Raw genomic sequence first — 21,619 nt, forward strand, 5'->3', positions numbered from 1 at the left:
AGGCTCATATTTTTTCTCATTCTACATAATCTTACATCTCATCCACTCCCATGGTTTGAATTGTTACCCATATGGTGACGACTCCCAAATTTAAACTTGCAGTTCAGATCTCTCTTCTATTTTTGCAAATGACATCTCTCCCTGCATGTTCCATCCAATTCTCAAGAGGCCCAAATTGGACTCCTTAGCTCCCTCCCCATAACCTCCTCATTGTCCTTCGCTTCGCTTGGTACAAGTCAGAAATGTGGGTTGTCACTCTTATTCTTCCACATGTAATCCAACATGGGTCTTGTAATATCTATGTCCTAAAACTTATATCCCTTTGGTGTATCCACTTCTCTCCCTTCTCTGTCCACTACCACTGCCCTAGGACAATAGTATCCCCCACTACATGACTGACCAGTGCCCTTGCTTCCTCGCCTCCCACACTGTATCTGGCATATTCTCATAGCAGCGCCATGCAAATGGCCCTTCAATGGCTCTCCATAATTCTAAACACCTTCCAAGGCATAGGAGGCCTTTCATGACTCGGTCCATCTACTTACTTAGCCATATGGCTCATCTTTATTCTAACATACGCTGTAGTATGTAGGTCCTCAAATGTGCCAGGCTTTCTCTCACCTCCAGGCCTTTGTTTTTTTCTGCTGGAACCAAGTCAACATATGGGGCACCAGTATGACTTTTTTTTTTTTTTTTTTACACCAGTATGACTTCTTAATGTCTATTTAAATGTTACTTTTTCCTGGAAGCCTTCCCCGACTCTTCCTTCATGTTTGCTCCTGACACGCCCCACTATTGCTTTTATTTTAGAAGTCATCATGTTGTAAACGCCTTTTCATTTCTCTGTCTCTTTCACTAGATGATAAGCTTCTTGAGGTGGGGGCTCTATCTTGCTACTGAATTCCCATTTTCTAACACAGTGCTTGACATGCGGTTGGAGAGATACATATATGAAATCAAGACACAGTAGGGCACAGTCTAGAAGCCCAGGCTGCACAACTAAATGAATGGTTGTGGGAATGGAAGACATGTTACAAGTTTGTATCAAAGTAGAGAAGGCATAAGGTTTGGAGCCAGACAGACCTAGTTTTGAGTTATCACTCTTGGTCTTATTACATGTATCCTTGATGAAGTTTTATAAGCCTTCTGAGCCTCACTTTCCTCCTCTGTAAGATGGACTAGATGTAAAAAAGAAAACCATAGCTGGGGGCATCACAATGCCAGATTTCAGGTTGTACTACAAAGCTGTAGTCATCAAGACAGTGTGGTACCGGCACAAAAACAGACACATAGATCAATGGAACAGAATAGAGAACCCAGAAGTGGACCCTCAACTTTATGGTCAACTAATATTCGACAAAGGAGGAAAGACTATCCACTGGAAAAAGGACAGTCTCTTCAATAAATGGTGCTGGGAAGATTGGACATCCACATGCAGAAGAATGTAACTAGACCACTCTCTTGCATCAGACACAAAGATAAACTCAAAATGGATGAAAGATCTAAATGTGAGACAAGATTCCATCAAAATCCTAGAGGAGAACACAGGCAACACCCGTTTTGAACTTGGCCACAGTAACTTCTTGCAAGATACATCCACGAAGGCAAGAGAAACAAAAGCAAAAATGAACTATTGGGACTTCATCAAGATAAGAAGCTTTTGCACAGCAAAGGATACAGTCAACAAAACTCAAAGACAACCTACAGAATGGGAGAAGATATTCGCAAATGATGTATCAGATAAAGGGCTAGTTTCCAAGATCTATAAAGAACTTACTAAACTCAACAGCAAAGAAACAAACAATCCAATCATGAAATGGGCAAAGACATGAAGTGAAATCTCACAGAGGAAGACATAGACATGGCCAACATGCACATGAGAAAATGCTCTGCATCACTTGCCATCAGGGAAATACAAATCAAAACCACAATGAGATACCACCTCACACCAGTGAGAATGGGGAAAATTAACAAGGCAGGAAACCACAAATGTTGGAGAGGATGTGGAGAAAGGGGAACCCTCCTGCACTGTTGGTGGGAATGTGAACTGGTGCAGCCACTCTGGAAAACTGTGTGGAGGTTCCTCAAAGAGTTAAAAATAGATCTGCCCTGTGACCTAGCAATTGCACTGCTGGGGATTTACCCCAAAGATACAGATGCAATGAAACGCCGGGACACCTGCACCCCAATGTTTATAGCAGCAATGTCCACAGTAGCCACACTGTGGAAGGAGCCTCAGTGTCCACCGAAAGATGAATAGAGATCATTTTAAATGTCTGCCAGATAGCAGGTGCTTTTAGCTTATTTGTGTTTTAAAAGTAATATATTATTGGTAATGTTAACATAAATGGACACATCATTTCTTCATTTGTTACTTGTTCTTATAACAAATGAAGTAAATGGCATGGGTGTTCATTTAAAAAAATTTGAGAAAGGGGTAAATTTTACAGAAGATAATAAATATTTACGTGTAAAGAGTTACTGTAAATAGAGATGTCTATGAAAGTTTTTATATCCTTTAGCAAGCGTGAAAATTTGTTCAAATGATTTGGCTCCTCATTACCTTTCTTTTGTTTTGAAGATCTCTGTTAATAAAGAAAAATGCAAAAAGAAAATATGAGAAGGGCTCTTGAAACCACATCAAATTACGGCTTTGAATTTAGATATTTTTGACTGTGAGTGGCTAAGCCAGCCCATGTGTCATCCCGTTATGGAGAACAATTTGGCTCTTCTCCAGGTGGGCACTCACCCGTCCGCCCCACTGCGTCTATCTGGTTCTTGAGGGACCCGCTGACCGAGGCGATCACAATCTGGTACAGTTCTCCAGCCTCCAGCCGCTGGAATGTGTACTCAGAGACATGCTTGGAGATGGTCTGAGACTCAACCTTCTGATTTTGCCTGAAGGCTGACACGGTGTAGGAATCAACATCGCCCCCACCAGGAGTCCAGTTGACTGTCAGGCTGTCCGTCGCCCCGTTGGGAGAAATGTGAATGTTTTTGACAGCGCTTGGAACTAAAAAGGAAAATAAATTTAAAAGTCATCATTTAGAGAATGAATTAGGGGAATTTTCAACCAACATTGTCATGCTTCTTGTATTTTGGCATGTCTTAAAAGAATTCACGAGGTATATTGATACCATTTCCTTTGGACTTTCCTGCCTGAACTGAATTTAATAGGGGAAATCTAGAGGGACATTGAAGCCAGTGAGGAGAAATGAAGAATGCCAGTACAGAGCCAGGGGCAGATGGCCTTGCTCCAAGTCTTGGTTTTCTCATTTATACTAGCTGTGCAACTATAGGCAAATTACTCATCTCAGTAAGTTTCCGTTTCTTCATCAGAAAAATGGCAATTATAGTGATAGTAACCAGCCCACAGAGTTGTGAGGATTGAACAAAACGTACACATAAAGTGCTCTGCTGTGGGTCTGGTTCACAGTAAACTGTCGATAAATGTTAACGATCATAACAACACTTCAAAGGAAACCCAACCAACAGAGTTATTTTTATCTGATCTATATGCCTTACAAGCACCAGCTATTCACATCAGTCCAATGCTATTTCTCTGAAAGCCTTTTTTACTCACCCTACGTCATACTTTTGTTGTCCAGCGTGGACAACATCATTGTTATCATCAAGATAACCTCGCTTCTTGCCATCTCCCCTTTGCCCTAAAATCCTCAACCAAAACTCCTGGCTACCCAGCATGCTGAACATACCACCGCACCTACTCAAGTTCAAGAGCCACATTTCAAATTACCTGTGAAGCCTTCAATGAAGGCTGACTGCTGTACTTCTCCACTGATGGTCAAGACAAGGATTTTATACTGGCGCCCCGGTGTCAGGGAGGTGAAGCGATACTCGGTTGCAGTATTTACGAGGTGAAAAGGAGGGAAAACTTTCATATCATTGAAAAGCAGTTGGATCTCATATTGGTCTACATCCCCATCAGCTCGGGACCAAGTCACCAGAAGGTCTTCAGTGCTCCTATTCCGCAGTGTTAGATCCCTAACAGGCTCTGGGACTAGGGAGGAATATAAGAAAGGCCCTTCAGGAAAGTGATGGTTCAAACACAATAATGGATGCATCACATTCAAGGAACTGGCAAATATCTCTCTTCCCCAAAGAAACCACTTGAGCCACTTCATGCATAAGAATTAAATAAGAAAAATTGGAAGCAACTCTTAAAATTGTATTTTTTTTCCTGATATGAATCTTATATGCTAAGTGCTGGTAGGATATAAGTATCAAGTGGATTATGACCTCAATCATAAGATGAAACAAGATGCTTAGAACTTTAATGCCACGATGTGGTGGGACAGGGAAGAAAAATGGGACATTTGGCCTTCTTGCTCCCTGACTATGCTTGCTTTTATCTACCAATAAATATTCTGGAATTAGAGGCCATGGCTTGACTGAATGATGTTCCCAGTGAGACTGGGAATGTAATTTACTGATCAGTAAGCAGAGAGAATTCAAGGTTCAGATCCTTTATTTACTCAATGGCCTTCAAGTCCCAATCACCCATCAGGGTTTACAGTCTTCTTTTCCACTTACTTGTTCTTCCATTCCCTTGTTCGCTGGCTTCATATGGTCCACTTCTTGTACTAACAGTGACACTGTACAACCGTCCAGGGACTAGCTTAACAAATACACACTCGTTCTCAGCCTTGGGAACGCTTTTGGTTTGAATGAAGTTGTTTTTGTTTTTAATGGTGACTTCATAGTGATCAAAGTCTCCACTAGCGTGCACCCAGGAGACCTTTAAATAGTCACTCCTGGCTGAGTTGCTAATACTGACTCCCTGGACCTTGTCAGGCACTGAAAAAGAGAACAGAGAACAGATGAAGATTTAGTGAATGTAAGGAAGTAATTGATCACAGATGACCACCTGGGACAGGAAAGCTAAGTGAGTAGATTTCTTTCGGTGGGCACTGGAAAGAGAAGTTTTAGACCTTTAGATCACACATTTCTGGAGGGGAAGGATTGTTACACTACTTGGAATGATTAAATGGCTCTTTTTACAGAATCTGATGAACTAATTCTAATCTTGTTTCTTGCCTACACAAAATGTCATGTACAAGATGGAACATTAAATATGATAACCGATGATTAATAAGAATGATGGCGATGATATTAATAATTCTAACACACCTTAGTGACTCAAGATGTGATAAAAAGTTACCAGGAAGAGTATAAACAATCCAAAAGAAAAATGGAAGAAGAGGAAACACATAATTAATACATGAAGAGATGCCTAACATCATTGGTGATCAGGGAAATGCCATTCAAGACCACAGCAAAATATCATTTTATATCCATACAGTTGGCCAAAATTAAACACCTGATAAGACTGAGTATGAGAGGGGGATCCCTGGGTGGCTTAGCGGTTTAGCGCCTGCCTTCAGCCCAGGACCTGATCCTGGAGTCCTGGGATCGAGTCCCATGTCCGGCTCCCTGCATGGAGTCTGCTTCTCCCTCTGCCTGTGTCTCTGCCTCTCTCTCTCTGTCTCTCTCTCTGTCCCTCATGAATGAATAAATAAAATCTTAAAAAAAAAAAGACTGAGTACGAGACAGGATGTCCAATCACGCAAGAAGAGTAGGTGAATGGACTGGTATATGTACACAGTGAGATTATATAGCAGTCAGAATTACTTTCTTTTGAACTCAAAATGCAAAAATGTGGATCTTTTGCCTTTAAAGCTAAAACACAAAATATAGGTAAATCTTATCAATATCAATTGAAAAACTAAGTCTCAAGAGATTACATACTACATAAAATAACCTTTTAAAAATGTTAGAATAGCTAAAAAATTTTTAAACCTGTTATTTTAGGACTATATAAATAAGAAAACTATGCAAGATGAAAGGCAAGAAAAGAGATGAAAATAGGAGTCAGGATGATGGCTACCTGGGGATTAATCAGTGAAGTGGGAACCACATGATTTGATACAGATTATTGTCAAGGTTCTAGCTTTTATTTTGGGTAGTGGTTTCTCAGGTGCAGATGAAATTATTAAAAATGATTAATTAAATGCCTAAATTAAATTGGAAGCCAAAAAAAAATAGAAGTGACAAAACATGTTTTCTTGAACCAAGAATTATGATTAATCCAATTTTGGGCATCTGAGGTTTCCCCGATAAATAAATACACAAACAAATAAACACTGTGTGCCTGTGGTTTTTCTCTCAACCAATCTATCAATTGATCAACCAACTGGACAAAGCCGGTGTCCAAGGCTTCTCTTCCACTTTCCCTCAAAGCATGAAATGATACAGAAATTTCAATATTTTGGCATCTAAGCCATATTTGCCATGATGCTCCTCACATCTATGAGTTGCATTTTATCATCTTTTGTTGGTGGTGTGGGTACTGGTTAGTTTTTGTATTAGAATAGACCTCACTGTGGACACGAAGCCAGGACAGGTGTGCTTTCTTCAAGATATTTACCGGAACCAATTACAATGTGGCTAGAATTTATTCATCACAGAGTACAGGAAAAGAAATTCTGAAGTTTCTATGCATGGGCTAAGTAAGAAAAGTCAATGACCCAGGCAATTTATTGAAGACAAAGCCACTATTACAGGAAGCAAAACCAAGCTCCATACCATGCTAAGTCAATAAGGGGCTCTCCAGGTAGAATTGGAGGTAATTTATGAGACCTGCCTTGATGCACAATGAGTTGATGTGATACAGAATTAGAAAGATCAATATTTTCACCCAAAATGCATTAGAAAAGGGAAAGGGCTTCGACATCATCAGCCAAAATCAACAAGACAGCATCTCAGACACGACTCTAGAGTTAAACTGATTTGTTGGGGGCGAATGGATTGCCTTGATTAGTCACGCATCACATCCAGGTTCATGCTGGTAAAGAGTCAAGAGGGTGCTTTGAATAAAGGGTTGTTTTTCTTGCAACTAAAAACAATCTTAGCAAAAGGCTTTCAATATGAAGGTCAGATGGATAGGAAACATTCATGAGTTGACATGGAGGGGAAGCAAGGGGTTAGTAGTTGGATGACATATCCTTTGATTCTGGTGATTTTTAGGCTCCAAGTTGGTCAACATAAGACAGTGACATAAGGCTGCTTCAGGGATCCCTGGGTGGCGCAGCGGTTTGGTGCCTGCCTTTGGCCCAGGGCGCGATCCTGGAGACCCAGGATCGAATCCCACATCGGGCTCCTGGTGCGTGGAGCCTGCTTCTCCCTCTGCCTATATCTCTGCCTCTCTCTCTCTCTCTCTGTGACTACCATAAAGAAATAAAAATTAAAAAAAAAAAATAAGGCTGCTTCATAAATGGAAATCTACTTTTCAGATCTCAGGCATTATTGTGATTATCAGTAAAATTAATTTTTAAATTATATGAGAGTAGGGAATAGCTCTTTATATCCCTGACCAATGCTTTCAAGGATAGCATGATGTAATGGAAGTAGTGCTGGAACTAGGTTGAGGTTGATTACTGGTCAGCCATGTGACCTTGGAAAAGCGAAGTTTCTCTCTGGGATTTTATCTCCTAATGAGATGAGATTAGATCAATCTACAGACACTTTCAATGTTAGGATGCTGTAGCAATGTAAATCAGTGGTTCTTAACCTTTTTGAGGTCATGGAAAGTTTGAGCATTTGATAAGAGCCACACACTCACTCCCCTCGGAAACACACATACTTTTCCTATCTGCAACAACTTCATGAACAGTTTTAGGGGTTATAACATTCCTAACATTCCTTAGATCTACCCATGGAGCACTAGCTTAAAGCTGCTGATTCAGGTGATTTCTGATCATTAATTCATTAAACATTTGTTGAATGCCTTTTAGATTTCAGACCTGGTGCTAAGTAATAGGATGATGTCAGTTGCCGTGATCCTGGTGGAAAAAATAAAATGTATTTCATAGTTTTAGATTTTTGTAAGGTCTTTTGGAGTCCAGAAGATGACTGGCTAATTCTTGTACTCAGCAACAACAGTAAAACTATGGGTGTTTATATGGGCCAGGTATTGAGAGAAACACAAAAAATATATGGTTCCGGACATGGAGGCAATCACAGAGGGAGAGATATAAACAACTGCACCGAATACTAAATGTCTCCTAGAAAGGGTGAATGGGAACGTAGAGGGACACATGGGATAGCTTTAATACTAAGCATGATGGAGGTAAGTGGACAGAGGAGAGGTGTAGGAGACCCATTATAAATTTAAGTAATAAGAACCATGTTCAGGTTATCAGCAAGAAAAGCAAAATTAAGACATGGCAGTGGAAAATTTTGTGGTAGGGGAAATTAGCAGATCCTAGCAAAGGATAACGTGTCAAAAGTGATTTTGAAATTTTCAACATAGGTGAGTGTGCATTCACTTTGGTTTTGGAAATTTGACAAATTCATTTTTTATAGTATTTCTTTTTTGTCATTATTTTTCCAGTTTTATCGAGAAGTAATTGACATATATCACTGTATAAATTTAAGGCATACAGCATAATGGTTTCATTTATATATATTATGAAATGATTGTCACAGTTGGTTCAGCTGAGATCCATCAGCTCATAGAGATACAATAAAAAGAAAAGAAAGAAGAAAAAAGGAGAAAATTTTTCTTATTATGATGATAACTCTTATGATTTAATCTCTTAACAACATTCCTATATATCACATAGCAGTGTTAGCCATAGTCATCATGGGGCACCTTACATCCCTAGCACTTATTTATCTTATAACTGGAAGTTTGTACCTGTTGATCATCTTTTTCCAATTCCTTTTGCCCCCATCCTCTGCCTCTTTTTCTATGAGTTTCTTTCTTTCTTTCTTTCTTTCTTTCTTTCTTTCTTTCTTTCTTTCTTTCTTTCTTTCAAGATTTTATTTATTTATTCATGAGAGACACAGAGAGAGGCAGAGACACAGGCAGAGGGAGAAGCAGGCTCCCTGCAGGGAGCCCAGTGTGGGACTTGATCCCAGGACCCCGGGATCACAACCTGAGCCAAAGGCAGACGCTCAACTACTGAGCCACCAAAGTGCTCCATCTATGAGTTTCTTTCTGCTTTAGTTTTAGATTCTACATATAAGTCAGGTCATAGAGTATTTGCCTTTCTCTCTCTGACTTATTTCACTTAGCATAATGCCTTCATGATCCATCCATGTTGTTGCAAATGGTAGGATTTCCTCATTTTTATGGCTGAATAGTATTTCATTGCATAGATATACCACAACTTCTTTATCCATTCATCCACTGGTGGACACTTAGATTGTTTCCATGTCTTGTCTACTGTAAATAATTCTTCTATGAACACAAAGGTGCAGATATCATTTTGAGCTACTGATTTTGTTTCCTTTGGATATATTCCCAGAAGAGGAATGGCTGGATCATGTGATAGTTTTTATTTTTTGAGGATCTTTCATACTGTTTTCCATAGTAGTAGCTGTACCAATTTACACCCCCAACAGTTCACACGGGTTGCCTTTTCTCCACATCCATGCCAGCATTTGTTATCTCTGTCTTTTGATGATGCCCATTCTAACAAGCAAGAGGAAATATCACATTGTGGCTTTAATTTGCATTTTCCTAATGACTAGTGATGTTGACCATCTTCATGTACATGTTGGCCTTTTGTATATCTTCTTTGGAGAAATGACTCTTCAGGTCCTTTACCCATTTTTAAATAGGATTATTTACTTTTTTGCTATTGAATTGTATGAGTTCTTTACATTTTAGATATTAACCACAACTTATCAGATAGATGGTCTGCAAATATTTTTTTCCATTCCATAGGTTGTTTCTTCACTTTATTGATGGTTTCTTTTGCTATGCAGAATCTTCTTAGTTTGATGTAGTTCCACTTGTTTGTCTTTGACTTTTTGCTTATACTTTATATGTCATATCCAAAAAATCACCACCAAGACCCAAGTAAAAAAGACTTCTTCGTATGTTTTCTTCTAGGAGTTTCATATTTTTAGGTGTTACATTTAGGTCTTTAATTCACTTTGAGTTAATTTTTGTGAGTGGTGTAGTTTCATTCTTTTACACGTGCATATCCAATGATCTCAGGCCATTTATTGAAGAGACGGTCTTTCCTACACTGAGCATTCTTGACTCCCTTGTCAAAAAAACCATGACATTTTTAAATGCAAATATCAACCTATAGCTCAGCAGGAAAGACTTGACAAAATATTAACGTTAACCTTAAGCAGAAATCTCAGTAGTAAACCCCCGAAGTGTTAAGTACATTGGGAAACTGGTAGCTGTCTAAATTTAGCTCTTTCCAGCACATCAAAGTCCTGTCATTCATTGCCTTTGCTAAGATTTTGCTCCTGGTCTCAGAACAATAAAGGTTAACATTAACATTTTCACCTTGTGTAAGAAAGAATGAACAGTGGACTTTGACCAGACATTTCAGGAAGGATTTTAGGACACAGAACTTCCTAGGCCCTAGAGCTACACAGCAGAGCAAGTTAGTTAACCTCTCTGAACCTTGACTTACTGCTCTGCAAAGTGGGAATCATGACAACCATCTCAATGAGGAATTTGCAAGAATTAAGTAAGTTAACATTCTTAAAGCCCGTGTCTAGCAACCAAAAAGTATTTCCTGAACAGGACACACTTGGTACTATATTTGAACATAATATGAATTCTAGCCACGAAAGGAGTGCTCATCTTACTTTAAAGGAAACATCTGCTCACATAAGGCATTTCTAGGGTCAAAATTTGAAGACTGTCTCAATTCTGTGATCTCAATAGCCTTTAAACCTATCATTACAGAATTTTTTCAGATCTGATGCCTTGAGCCATGTGGCCAGCCTTCCAGAGCCTGGCTGTCCTCAGAGCCTTACCTGTTCGCTCCTGGCTGAAGGAATGGTTTTCATACTTGCCGCTCCTTGTAGTTATGGTCACATTGTAGAGGCGGCCCGGAGTAAGGGAGCTAAAGGCACATTCGCTGACAGACTTGGCAATAATGAGGGACTGAACCACCCTGCTTCCATGAATGAGTGTCACCACATAGTTATCCACATCTCCAGGAGCCGGCAGCCAGGAAATGCTCAGGTAGTCATTCCGACCAGAATTGTTTACCGTCACTCCACTCACGCTGGAAGGGACTGTGATTTCAAAAGGGGGAGAAAGTTTAAAACGAAAGCACAGTCAAAAATCTGGAATCATCTACCGCAGTCAGCAAACAAAACAAAACAAAACAAAAAAACAGTGTGGACTCAGAAGATCTTCTCTGATGACCTCAGAGATCAAAGACATGGAAGGATTTCACTTTAGCTTCTGGAAGCTGAGTGTTCTTAGATCGGCAAGGCTAACTCAAATAAAAACGCAAGGAGGTCTTTGGGTGTCTCATAAATAGAAGGATGCCACTACTGCATTTTTATGGTGTTGTTGTTTACAAAGTATTTTAATGGAGGCATTTTTATGTGCTTGTGGCAGGAGGTTCCCTTTGTAGGAAAAGGAACAAACATAACAATCCAAACGAATCAGCTTGAACCAAACTCATCAATAAGTGAAGAGATTTGAAGGGAAAGATGAGAATGCCATACCTTTGCTAGCGAGCTTTAGACTTTGGGGTAGCTTTGATCTTGTGATGACGTTATTTATTCCTAGGGTGTCTAATAACGAACATGTTGAGAGGGGTTGCATCTGCCCTTTATAAAGCATTTCCTGCCCTCTAGTGGCAAGAAATAAACCTAAACGCCTATCTTGAAAACAACAAATCTGGAGATTGACCCAACTGTGGGCAGAAAGAGTTACTGTGGTGACAGTGGCCATTATCATTTGCTTGTTTTAATTGGGGTTTATTGCCACAAACATTTATGGAGGACTTACTATTTGCCACATATATAAAAATGGAAAAGATGCGGATGCCTTCAGGGAGCTTCCTGGCTTGAAGCAATATGCAAATTGATCACTGTGGTACTGAGGAGTAGTTATACATGTATCAGAAATAGGTGTACAGTAAATAGTATTGCCCCTAGCAAATATCAGAATAAAATCCTGTAGTGTATGTGAACTGCACTCCCATTTTCATCATTGGTTCACTACTTCAGCTTTTCATATATTGTCATATAGAAGTATTTTCATGTAATTGTCAATATCAGTGCATCATGTACAATGGACAGGATCCAGCTAGATGACATCGGAGAATCCTTCTAATCTAATATGCTTGGACTCTGTGATTTAAGCCTCAAAATATTTACACTTACAGGCACTTGTCCATCATCAAAAATTATAAATAGCACAATACTGAACAGCTCTGCTAATGCTGTTCCAAATATAGGAACATTTCCTAGACATAAACTTGAACCTTTTAGCATACATATATATATATATATATATATATATATATATATATAAAGATTTTATTTATCCATTATCCATGAGAAACACAGAGAGAGAGGCAGAGATACAGGCAGAGGGAGAAGCAGGCTCCATGCAGGGAGCCCAACGTGGGACTCCATCCCAGGACCCTAGGGTCACGCCCTGAGCCAAAGGCAGACGCTCAACCACTGAGTCACTCAGGTGTCCCTTTAATATTTATATGCTGATGTTGTTCTTCCTCCCTCTCCCTTTTCCTCCCTTTCTTCTTCTCTCCATTTAATAATCCGTACATCCCCTGATTGCTCTCCAAAGAACTGTGCTTGTTTTTCAAAACCCCTAGAGATATTTGCAACTACTAACATTTTATTAGAAAAGATACAATTATCAAATGTTTTGTCAACAATACAAATTCATGTTCCCACAAAACAGATATAAAATTTGTTTTTCCTCTAGAATCAGCATGTTCTCAGGTTAGAATTAGATTTGTTAAGCATATCTGATAAACCTTAAATATCTTGCCACCTTCTCTAGGCTGGGAGGGTTTACTTATATGTTTCAACTCCATGGAAATATGTGTGAACAAGAAAGGCTTTCAAAACCTTTCAACTGTTTCAGCACTGACCGACATTTCAGCAATTTGAGTGGATGGTAATCATTATCAAGGCGTTAGCCACTGAATGTTTTATAATCTACTGTATACAAAATTTACTAATCTAGGCATATTTCAAAGTCTCTAGTTGTTGTGTTTCTGTAGTAAAATCCCATTTTCCCCTCTTCTTGTGATAATGTCTGCACTCCTAATGTGTTTGAGTCAAATAACTCATGCTTATATTTATTTATATTTTGCCTTCTCCTCAAAACCTTATGATCACTCTTCAAGGACTTTCTTGTCTTGTTTTTGCGTGCTTCTGTTATATACCGTGCGTCAAATACTGATACCTCTGCTACGACTAAAGCACTTATTTCAAGCACTTATTTCAAGTGGTATCAGGTACCAAACTATGTTAGCCTATCACAGTAAGTTCAAAAGCCCTTGACATATTTTAAAATGAAAATTAACTTGTGCCACAGAACCTGACTCGTTGTTAGCAAACCATTTCCTCTTCCTCTTAGACACATGGCAAGGCTATATTTCCCAGCCTCCCCTGCAGTGAAATGTAGCCACTTGAGTGTGTTCCCACTGATGGAATGTGGGGGGAGGAGTGATGTGTCTGCTTCCCGGTCTGGTCATCTTCCCCCACCCCATGACCTCTACTCTCTGGAGAAACTGACAAGAGTTCTGAGGACCTAGAGGAAGGAAGAGCCACAGATGGTAGGAGCCTGGATCCCTGAATTGCTGCTCAGGAAAGAATCAACCAATAGAACTGTCTAATCAGGAACCCCCATGGTGTATAGTGGGTGAATAGTCGGTGTAAGCAGGAAATAAGTCAGTCTGATCTGACTAATACAACCGCGTCTCGCTGGGAAATGGGTGCAGCGCCCTTCTTAACCTTCTCAGCTTTCTTGTTATTTCTCCTTCCTCACTCCAGCAGAAATAAATTGGGGTAAATTACTGGGCACAGGGATAAATGGGGGTAAGTTACCAGGGATGGATTAGAAACTGGAGGCTTTGAGATGTTAAGTTAATGGCAGAGCTAGGACCAGAACCTAGGCCTCCTGATTCCCAAGCGAGGTTTCAATCCTCCAGCCCTGGTTATGCCACACCAATGGCCGGTACTAAGAAGCACTAACAGAGAAGAAAGAAAGTATTGGGAAGAAGGATGTAGGTAATAATATTAGCTGCCACAGAATGAGCAAAATGGCACATATCAGTGAATTTCTACCAAAACTAGGAAATATCTTTTCAATGGCTTAGTTGCTTTTCTGGGAGAGCTAAGGAAGTTAATGTTCCCTGGGTTCATTAAGTAGATAAGATTCATGATTTTTAAAAAGGGACATATCTATGATGCCTGCAGTTGATACTCAGAATCCGAGCATCAGAGGTACAGAAGGAGGAGCCTGAAATCCAATTTATGATCATATAGAACTGAGTAGGCAAAGTCACTGACCTGATTCTGATTTTATCAATAATTGTCAAAGCTTTACTGAATGTACTTAATTTTTTTCTAAGAAACTAGAACAATATAAACAATATAAATTTTATACTGTTTATTTATATTCTTTCTTGGTCTTGTGTAGAAAATATATTTCCTTCTTTGGTGCCAACCTTGTCTGACACATGCGACCATATGACACTTGTTTGTTTACTTAGCTCTTTGTCCTATTTGACTGTGATCTCCTCAAGGTCAAGGAACATTGTTTAGGTGGTGTATGGTACTAAGCACTTGTTTAATGTTGCTTATGAAAATATATGTGATTTGGGAATTTTATGAACTCATTTTTGGACCATAGAAGTTGAAAATCATCTCCTTTCTATGTCTTGAAACAAGAATATGAAAAGGAAGAGAATATACTTAAAAAAAAATCTCGTAAAAAAAAATCTCGTTACTTATTTATCTTAACTGGGACATACACAGTAAGAAATTCATCATCTGGGGATCCCTGGGTGGCGCAGCGGTTTGGCGCCTGCCTTTGGCCCAGGGCGCGATCCTGGAGACCTGGGATCGAATCCCACGTCAGGCTCCCGGTGCATGGAGCCTGCTTCTCCCTCTGCCTATGTCTCTGCCTCTCTCTCTCTCTGTGTGACTATCATAAATAAATAAAATTTAAAAAAAAAATTCATCATCTGAATGAGGGATAAGCTTAGGCATCAAATGACTATTATGTTACCACAAAGGTTTTTCTAGAAGTTCTGACACATTCTAGAAGTTCTGGGAGATTTAAATTGAGAATTCATCCTCGCCTCCCCTCCCCTGCTTCCCCTCCCCCGCCCATTTCCATTCCTAGGAGAGCAACATGTGTGGATGGTTGGTATTGAAACTTGGCTCTTAGGAAAGTCAAATATGGATCTGTTTTTAGGGTGCTTTGAAAAGTCCTAGAATATACTCTGGACTTCCCATGTGTTCTTACCTGTCCTTCCCTCTACCACCACTTGTCGGGAGGAGATCCCTCCGCTTACTGTTGTTACCACCACAGAGTAGAGGCTGCCTGATTTGAGGGCGTGGAAGCTGTATCTGCTGGTCTCGCTGGAGACACTTTCATTTTTGATGACCACGTTTTCATGGATCAGTAAGACTTGATAGAACTCTATGTCTCCTAGTGCTTGGGTCCAGTTGGTAAATAGACTGCTGGTTGTCCCTTGGTTGGCCACATACAAGCCAGTCACTTGGGCAGGCACTAGAGCACAGCAGACAAAGAGAAGAAGAAAAACCAGATGACATTTAGTCACCCTAGGGAAGTGTAACAAAATGAGTCAAAAATGGAGACAGTCTTGAAGATGATAAAAATATATCTATATGTTTTTGCTATAAGACTCTCAGCTCTATTTCCTGTGGCATATGGCAAACTACTCCCATACAGAAGCTGCTTATATGTGAAATCAAAATTACTTCAGATCTACGGGTGAGATGATGCATACCTATTAAGTAGTTTTGAATTTACATTTTCAATAATGAAAAAAAGGTTATTTTTGAATATTGCTTACTTTATGTGATTTTCTCTGTCCTTACTTCATGAGAACTGAGAGCCACATTACCTACCTGAGCTGATGGTTGTTATAGGGTGATTAGGGTGATACTGGGAAATCCCTTCAACCTGATGATTAGGTTGTAGTTTAGGAAACTGGTTAATTCTTTACTGGCACATTCTGAAGAGGATCATTATTACTATACATTAAAATGCTACAACAGTATAAATTATATTATCATATAATAATAATAATAACAATAATAATAACTACTAGTAGTGATAACTACTGAGTGTCTGCTATGTGCCAATTATAGATTCTATAGCTTTTAGAAATTATAATATCTGATCTTCATTCCAAACTCTATAAATATGATTTCGTTATTCTCTTTACTGAGGAGGAAACCAAAGACCATAAAATATAAGTAATTTAGCCCATTATCACAGTGCTAACAAACTCCTGGAGCCCACAGCCTGATCTGTCTATCCTGTGAGTATGTGACCTTTTCCTAATTAGCAACTATTATGATTTCTAACCTACCCATTAAAAATATCTTATATAGATCCTGAAGTTGGCTCTTGATCAACATATAACATCTTTGTGCCTCTTTCCTAAATTATGGTAATTAAAAGGATTGGGAGCTTGGCACAATCCTTCTCAGAATTTGTTGACTTTTGGATTAAGATATAAATACACTCATTAAAAAATAGTACTGTACATGGATCAGAAGATTCAATTCTCATTCTAAATTTCATATGGAAAACAAAGGAATTAATATGGTAAATGATTTTGAAAAAGAAGAACAAAGCTGGAAGAGTAACATCATCTGATTTCAAGACTTATTAGAAAGCTAAAATAATGAAGGCAGTGTGATACTGGCAAAAAGATAGACACACCAATCAATGGAACAGAAATGAGAGTCCAGAAATAGATCAACATATATATAGTTCATTGATTTTTTTTTTTTAACAGAGATGAGAGGGCAATTCAGTGAAGGAAGAATAGTCTTTTCAACAAATAGGGCTGGAATTATTAGATGTCCATATGCAAAGAAATAAACCTTAACCCAAATCTCATACACATATAAAAATGAACTCAAGGTGGATCATTCACCTCAATTAAAAGCCTATAATTGTAAATATTCTAGGTAAAATCTTTGTGACTTTGTTTAAGGCAAAGATTTCTTCAATAGGGCACCAAAAGCATGGTCCGTGAAAGAAGAAAACTGATAAATTGAACATCAAAATTAAAAATGTATCCTGCAAAATATACTAATAAATTAATGAAAAGACAAGCCACAGCCTGAGAGAAACCATTTCACCTCACATTTCTGACAAAGGACTAATACCTGGAATATAAAGAATTCTCAAAATTCAGTGATAAAAAGCAAACAACCCCATCAAAAAAAGGACAAATATTTGAAAATATGTTCTTCCCCAAAGAGGATACATGAATGGTAAATAAGCATATGAAAAGATGTTCAAAACCATTAGGCCTTAGAGAAAGGCAAATCAAAATCACATGAGATACCATCACATGCTTATTAAAATGGTTTAAAAAACCCCATTGTAATACTGAGTAATGTTGAGATTATGGAGGAACTCCTACACTGGTGGTGGGAATGTAACATTTTACAACCATTCTAGAAAGCAGTTTGGTAGTTTCTTACAAAGTTAAAAATACACTCACCATATGACCCAGCAATGTGAATGCTGGGAATGATGAAAATGATCTTAAGACTAAAACAGTCCCTTGTATTTCTAACTCCTGCAGTAGAGTGGGCTACATACCATGAACCCCCCCCCCAATAAACACAACTACATGTGTTGGATAAAATATAAAAATGTAAATGCATGAGTGAGTTGTCAAGAATGTAAGGAATTCTCAGAGACCTAAAAAAGTGATAGGTAATTGGTTCACTGAAGCATACTTTCATCTTGAAGGCGTCTTTCAAACATAAATTTAAGCTTTGATTTTACAGCTTTGCAGGATCTATGAAATAGGGGGTAAAGTGTAGGACTTTCCCAAACTCAGGAACCTGATGGGTGACCTGCATAACATTAAATCCTGAAATGTTACATTCTAAATGTAAGTGAAATCAATATTCCCTCTCTGCTCCTCCTATCGCCCCAGCCCCCTTGGCACTGGGTGCTAGAGAAAAAAATTTCTGCTGAGAATTCATAACCTCAAGACTGTTTCAGTGAGTTTGCAAACCAAATTCATAAAACCTGGGTGATCAAAAAAGCTTCAAGTTGACAGTTCAGGTTAAAATAAGTCTGGGTTGATAGCAGTCCTGTGCACTTCAAAGAATTAAATGAAAAGAAAATTCTTTCTAAAATCCATCTTTAAAGAAAGCCTCAAAGAATTCCCATAGAGTAAGTTTCCAAGATGTATGAGTTTATAGTGAAAAATCACAAACACTTAAGGAAGTAAAGCACCATGAGCAAAAGGCAGCAAACTCAATAGACAACAGGATTGAACTCCTGAAGATTTCAGATATTAGAATTATCAGACACAGAAGGTAAAATAAAAATGGTTTATTTACTGACTGCAATAAAGGAGGATAATGGAAATATGACTAAAGAACAACAGAGCACAAAACAGATTTGGAAAGAGAGCCAGAGAGAATGTTTGAAAGTGAAGAAATTAACAATTAAAACTTAAAACTCAATGGATGGATTTTAAAAAATATTAGATGGAGCTAAAGAAAGAATTAAGGAACTAAAACACAGGGCTGAGGAAATTAGACTATATAGCCCAGAGAGCAAATACATGGAAAATATGAAAAAATATGTATTCTATACTACCAAAAGTTGAATAGAGAGGGACTGGAGAAAAGGCAAGACACAATATCAGAGAGTTAATGGCCAGCTGAGAATTTCCAGGGTTGATGAAAGATATTAATCTGCAAGTACACAAATCATCATGATCTCAAGCATGATAAAGAAGTCTAGGGATCCCTGGGTGGCGCAGCAGTTTGGCGCCTGCCTTTGGCCCAGGGCGCGATCCTGGAAACCCGGGATCGAATCCCACGTCGGGCTTCCGGTGCATGGAGCCTGCTTCTCCCTCTGCCTGTGTCTCTGCCTCTCTCTCTCTGACTATCATAACTAAATAAAAAAAAATTTAAAAAAAAAGAAGTCTATATCTAGTTATTACTGCAAACAACAGAACACCAAAGGCAAAGAGTAAATCTCAAAAGCAGTCAGAGTAAACAGATTATCCAGAGAGAAATAAAAATTAGACTGACTTTTCAACAGCAAGAATAAATGTCAGAAAGACTACAGTAATATCTTCAATATGCTGAGAGAAAATAACTTTCAGCATAGAATTGTAACCCTGGCAAAATATCTTTCAACATTGAGAGCTATAGAAAGACATGCAGATAAATGAAAGTGTAAAGAGTTTGTTCTGAAAAACTCTAATAGAGAAATCTGAAGACTGTTCTCCGAAATGAGGGAAACTAATCCCAAACGGAACTTGCAAGATACAGGAAGGAAAGATGAGATGATAAGTGGTAATTTTTTGTGGGGTTGAAAAAAGGACAGAAACAGAATACAGGACAACAAGAGTGTACAGATGGGAACAGCAAGTCTTTGATTGTAACTTTGCTTCCTGTTTCACTGAGAAAAAGAAGAGCGCTACCAAAGGCTATTTGTCCACCACCGCATCTGTCTACTTACTGGCATATGCATTCGATACTCTTTTTTTATCCCAGCTGACCTGAAAGTCAAACTACTCATGCTCCTTTCTAAAGCCAATTCCTTTATTTGTGCTCTAGCTCCCAAAGCTTGCTTACTCATAGAATAACTGCAGCAACTCTTCCACCCTGTTGACATCATCACCATTCCTCTCTCCTCTAGAACATTCCCATCAGCATAAAACATATTATTTCTTTTAACCTTAAATAAAATCCTCATTTCAAACATACTTCCTCTTTCAGACGATGCCCTATTTCTCTGCTTTCCTTTGCAGCAGAACTCCTGAGAAAAGTTGTTCTCTGTTCTCTTTTTCCATTTAAAAATAAAACCAAGTAAAAGAAAAAACACAACACACAAAATAAGAGTTGAAATTAGCATAAGAAAAAAACAACAGTAGTAAAAAATTAATAAACAATGACCAGTACATCAGAGGCATTTAAGGAACACTTGTAAATTAAATGTTAAGCAATTCAGTAGACAGGATACTTTTTAATGTCTAAACTTTATAAACAATTTTACCTGTTTTTCCTTTAGTTGAAGAGGAATTTTTTAAGTCTCCACTAATACTGGTGACTGTAGCTATGTATTTTCGTCCAGGTACCAGGTCAGTAAAAGTGAATTCTTTGGCATCTTTGGGGAGCGACTTGTGGATGAGTAAGAGGTCCCTGTCAGCAAGTGAAATGATGTATTTCTCCCATTCTGCTGCTGGGGTTTGCCACATGACGCCCAGTGAGGTCTCGTTGGCATGTTTGACACGAAGCTGGAGGACAGCCAAGGGGACTAAGGAAAAAGTGATGGAGACTGTGTCATTGGTTTGACACAGAAACGCTCAAGTATTTCTTAGTGAGATTCTCTTCCAATCACAGGAGTGTTCCAGTTCAGCATTTCTTTTCTGAACGTGTATGAGCTCTTGAGCGGGGTGGGGGGTGGGGTGCAGAGGGGGAGCTATTCACAAAAACTGTGTGTTTATGTCTTTTAAAGATTTTATTTTTAGGTAATCTCTACACCCACTGTGGGGCTTGAACTCACAACCTCGAGATCAAGAGTTGTGTGTTCCACCGACTGAGCCAGCCGGGCACCTCAAATTTTGTTTATACAACCTATCTGGAAGGGAGGATTCAAAAGAATACTATTGGAAAGTGCTTTCCTGGGTCATTTATTTCTGACCACACATTACCTTGAGTATTTATTTCTTCATATGAATTCTATGAAATAAAAATACTCTGAGTTCAGTCTTGTCATCCATGAAAGCAGAGAGAAAGGTCTCTAAATTTGATTATTTGAGGTAAGGTTAGGAGTATTTTTTACCCTGTTAGATTAGAAAGACAAAGTGATTCTTCCCTTCATTTCTGAGAAGGGACACTGATGTATCCGTGAAAGGGAGAGTAATAGTCGTACACCTGGCAAGCCATAGCAGTATTTGATTAAGGACTCCCACTATCCAAAGAACTGAAATTGTTTCGATTTCTTTAAGAAGTTTCATTATTACAAGTTCTAGGAGACATTGCTAACAGTAAAGTACTGGTCCCACAAAACAACGGAGAAACAAAATTAAGGAAAAACCAAGTGTGTAAAATTATATTGATTTTTGCATCAAAGAAATGTCCTCTAATTCCATTCTAATTGAGTCCCTAGATTTGTATCTTCCTTTTTAATACATTGAAATGAATTGGATCATTACATCAAAGCCTACTTCAAATAACCTTATTCACCTAGAGGTACAGTGTAAGAAAATCTTTCTTGATAATTACGCCAATATGCTAAGAGCCCCTACTGTTTCTTGACAGTATTCCAAGTCATTTAAGGTGACTAAGATATAATATCGGAGAGGACATAGACGCTTGTTCCGTGAAATGCTAAAAGTAGCTTGGTTTAAGCTTATATAGATTTTTGATCATTATCCAAGGGATATTAATATTTGGAAAATGAAGATATTACTGGAAGACCTGATTGGCAAGCTCAAGAGGTGCCTTGGTTCTTTTCTTTGACATTCCCCTAAGAAGAACATTGAGTCAATGTAGTTATTTCCTTATCCTCAGGCAAGATGAGAGAAGGTACTTG

The 21,619-nt window shown here is 38.6% G+C and overlaps 1 protein-coding gene across 3 annotated transcripts in view; it reads right to left on the reverse strand.

Moving 5' to 3' along the window:
- Window positions 1-21,619, reverse strand: part of PTPRB (protein tyrosine phosphatase receptor type B) — a 113,116-nt gene that overhangs the window by 42,131 nt on the left and 49,366 nt on the right. For all 3 annotated transcript variants that reach the window (XM_055328221.1, XM_055328220.1, XM_055328222.1), the window contains 6 exons: window positions 20,078-20,338; window positions 15,305-15,571; window positions 10,813-11,076; window positions 4,555-4,818; window positions 3,758-4,021; window positions 2,750-3,013 (listed from right to left, as the gene is read on the reverse strand). In XM_055328221.1, coding sequence (XP_055184196.1) covers window positions 2,750-3,013; window positions 3,758-4,021; window positions 4,555-4,818; window positions 10,813-11,076; window positions 15,305-15,571; window positions 20,078-20,338 — 1,584 coding nt within the window. The remainder of the gene's footprint in view (window positions 1-2,749; window positions 3,014-3,757; window positions 4,022-4,554; window positions 4,819-10,812; window positions 11,077-15,304; window positions 15,572-20,077; window positions 20,339-21,619) is intronic.

Source organism: Nyctereutes procyonoides, unplaced genomic scaffold (genome assembly GCF_905146905.1).
Source record: "Nyctereutes procyonoides isolate TBG_1078 unplaced genomic scaffold, NYPRO_anot_genome, whole genome shotgun sequence".
NCBI lineage: Eukaryota > Metazoa > Chordata > Mammalia > Carnivora > Canidae > Nyctereutes > Nyctereutes procyonoides.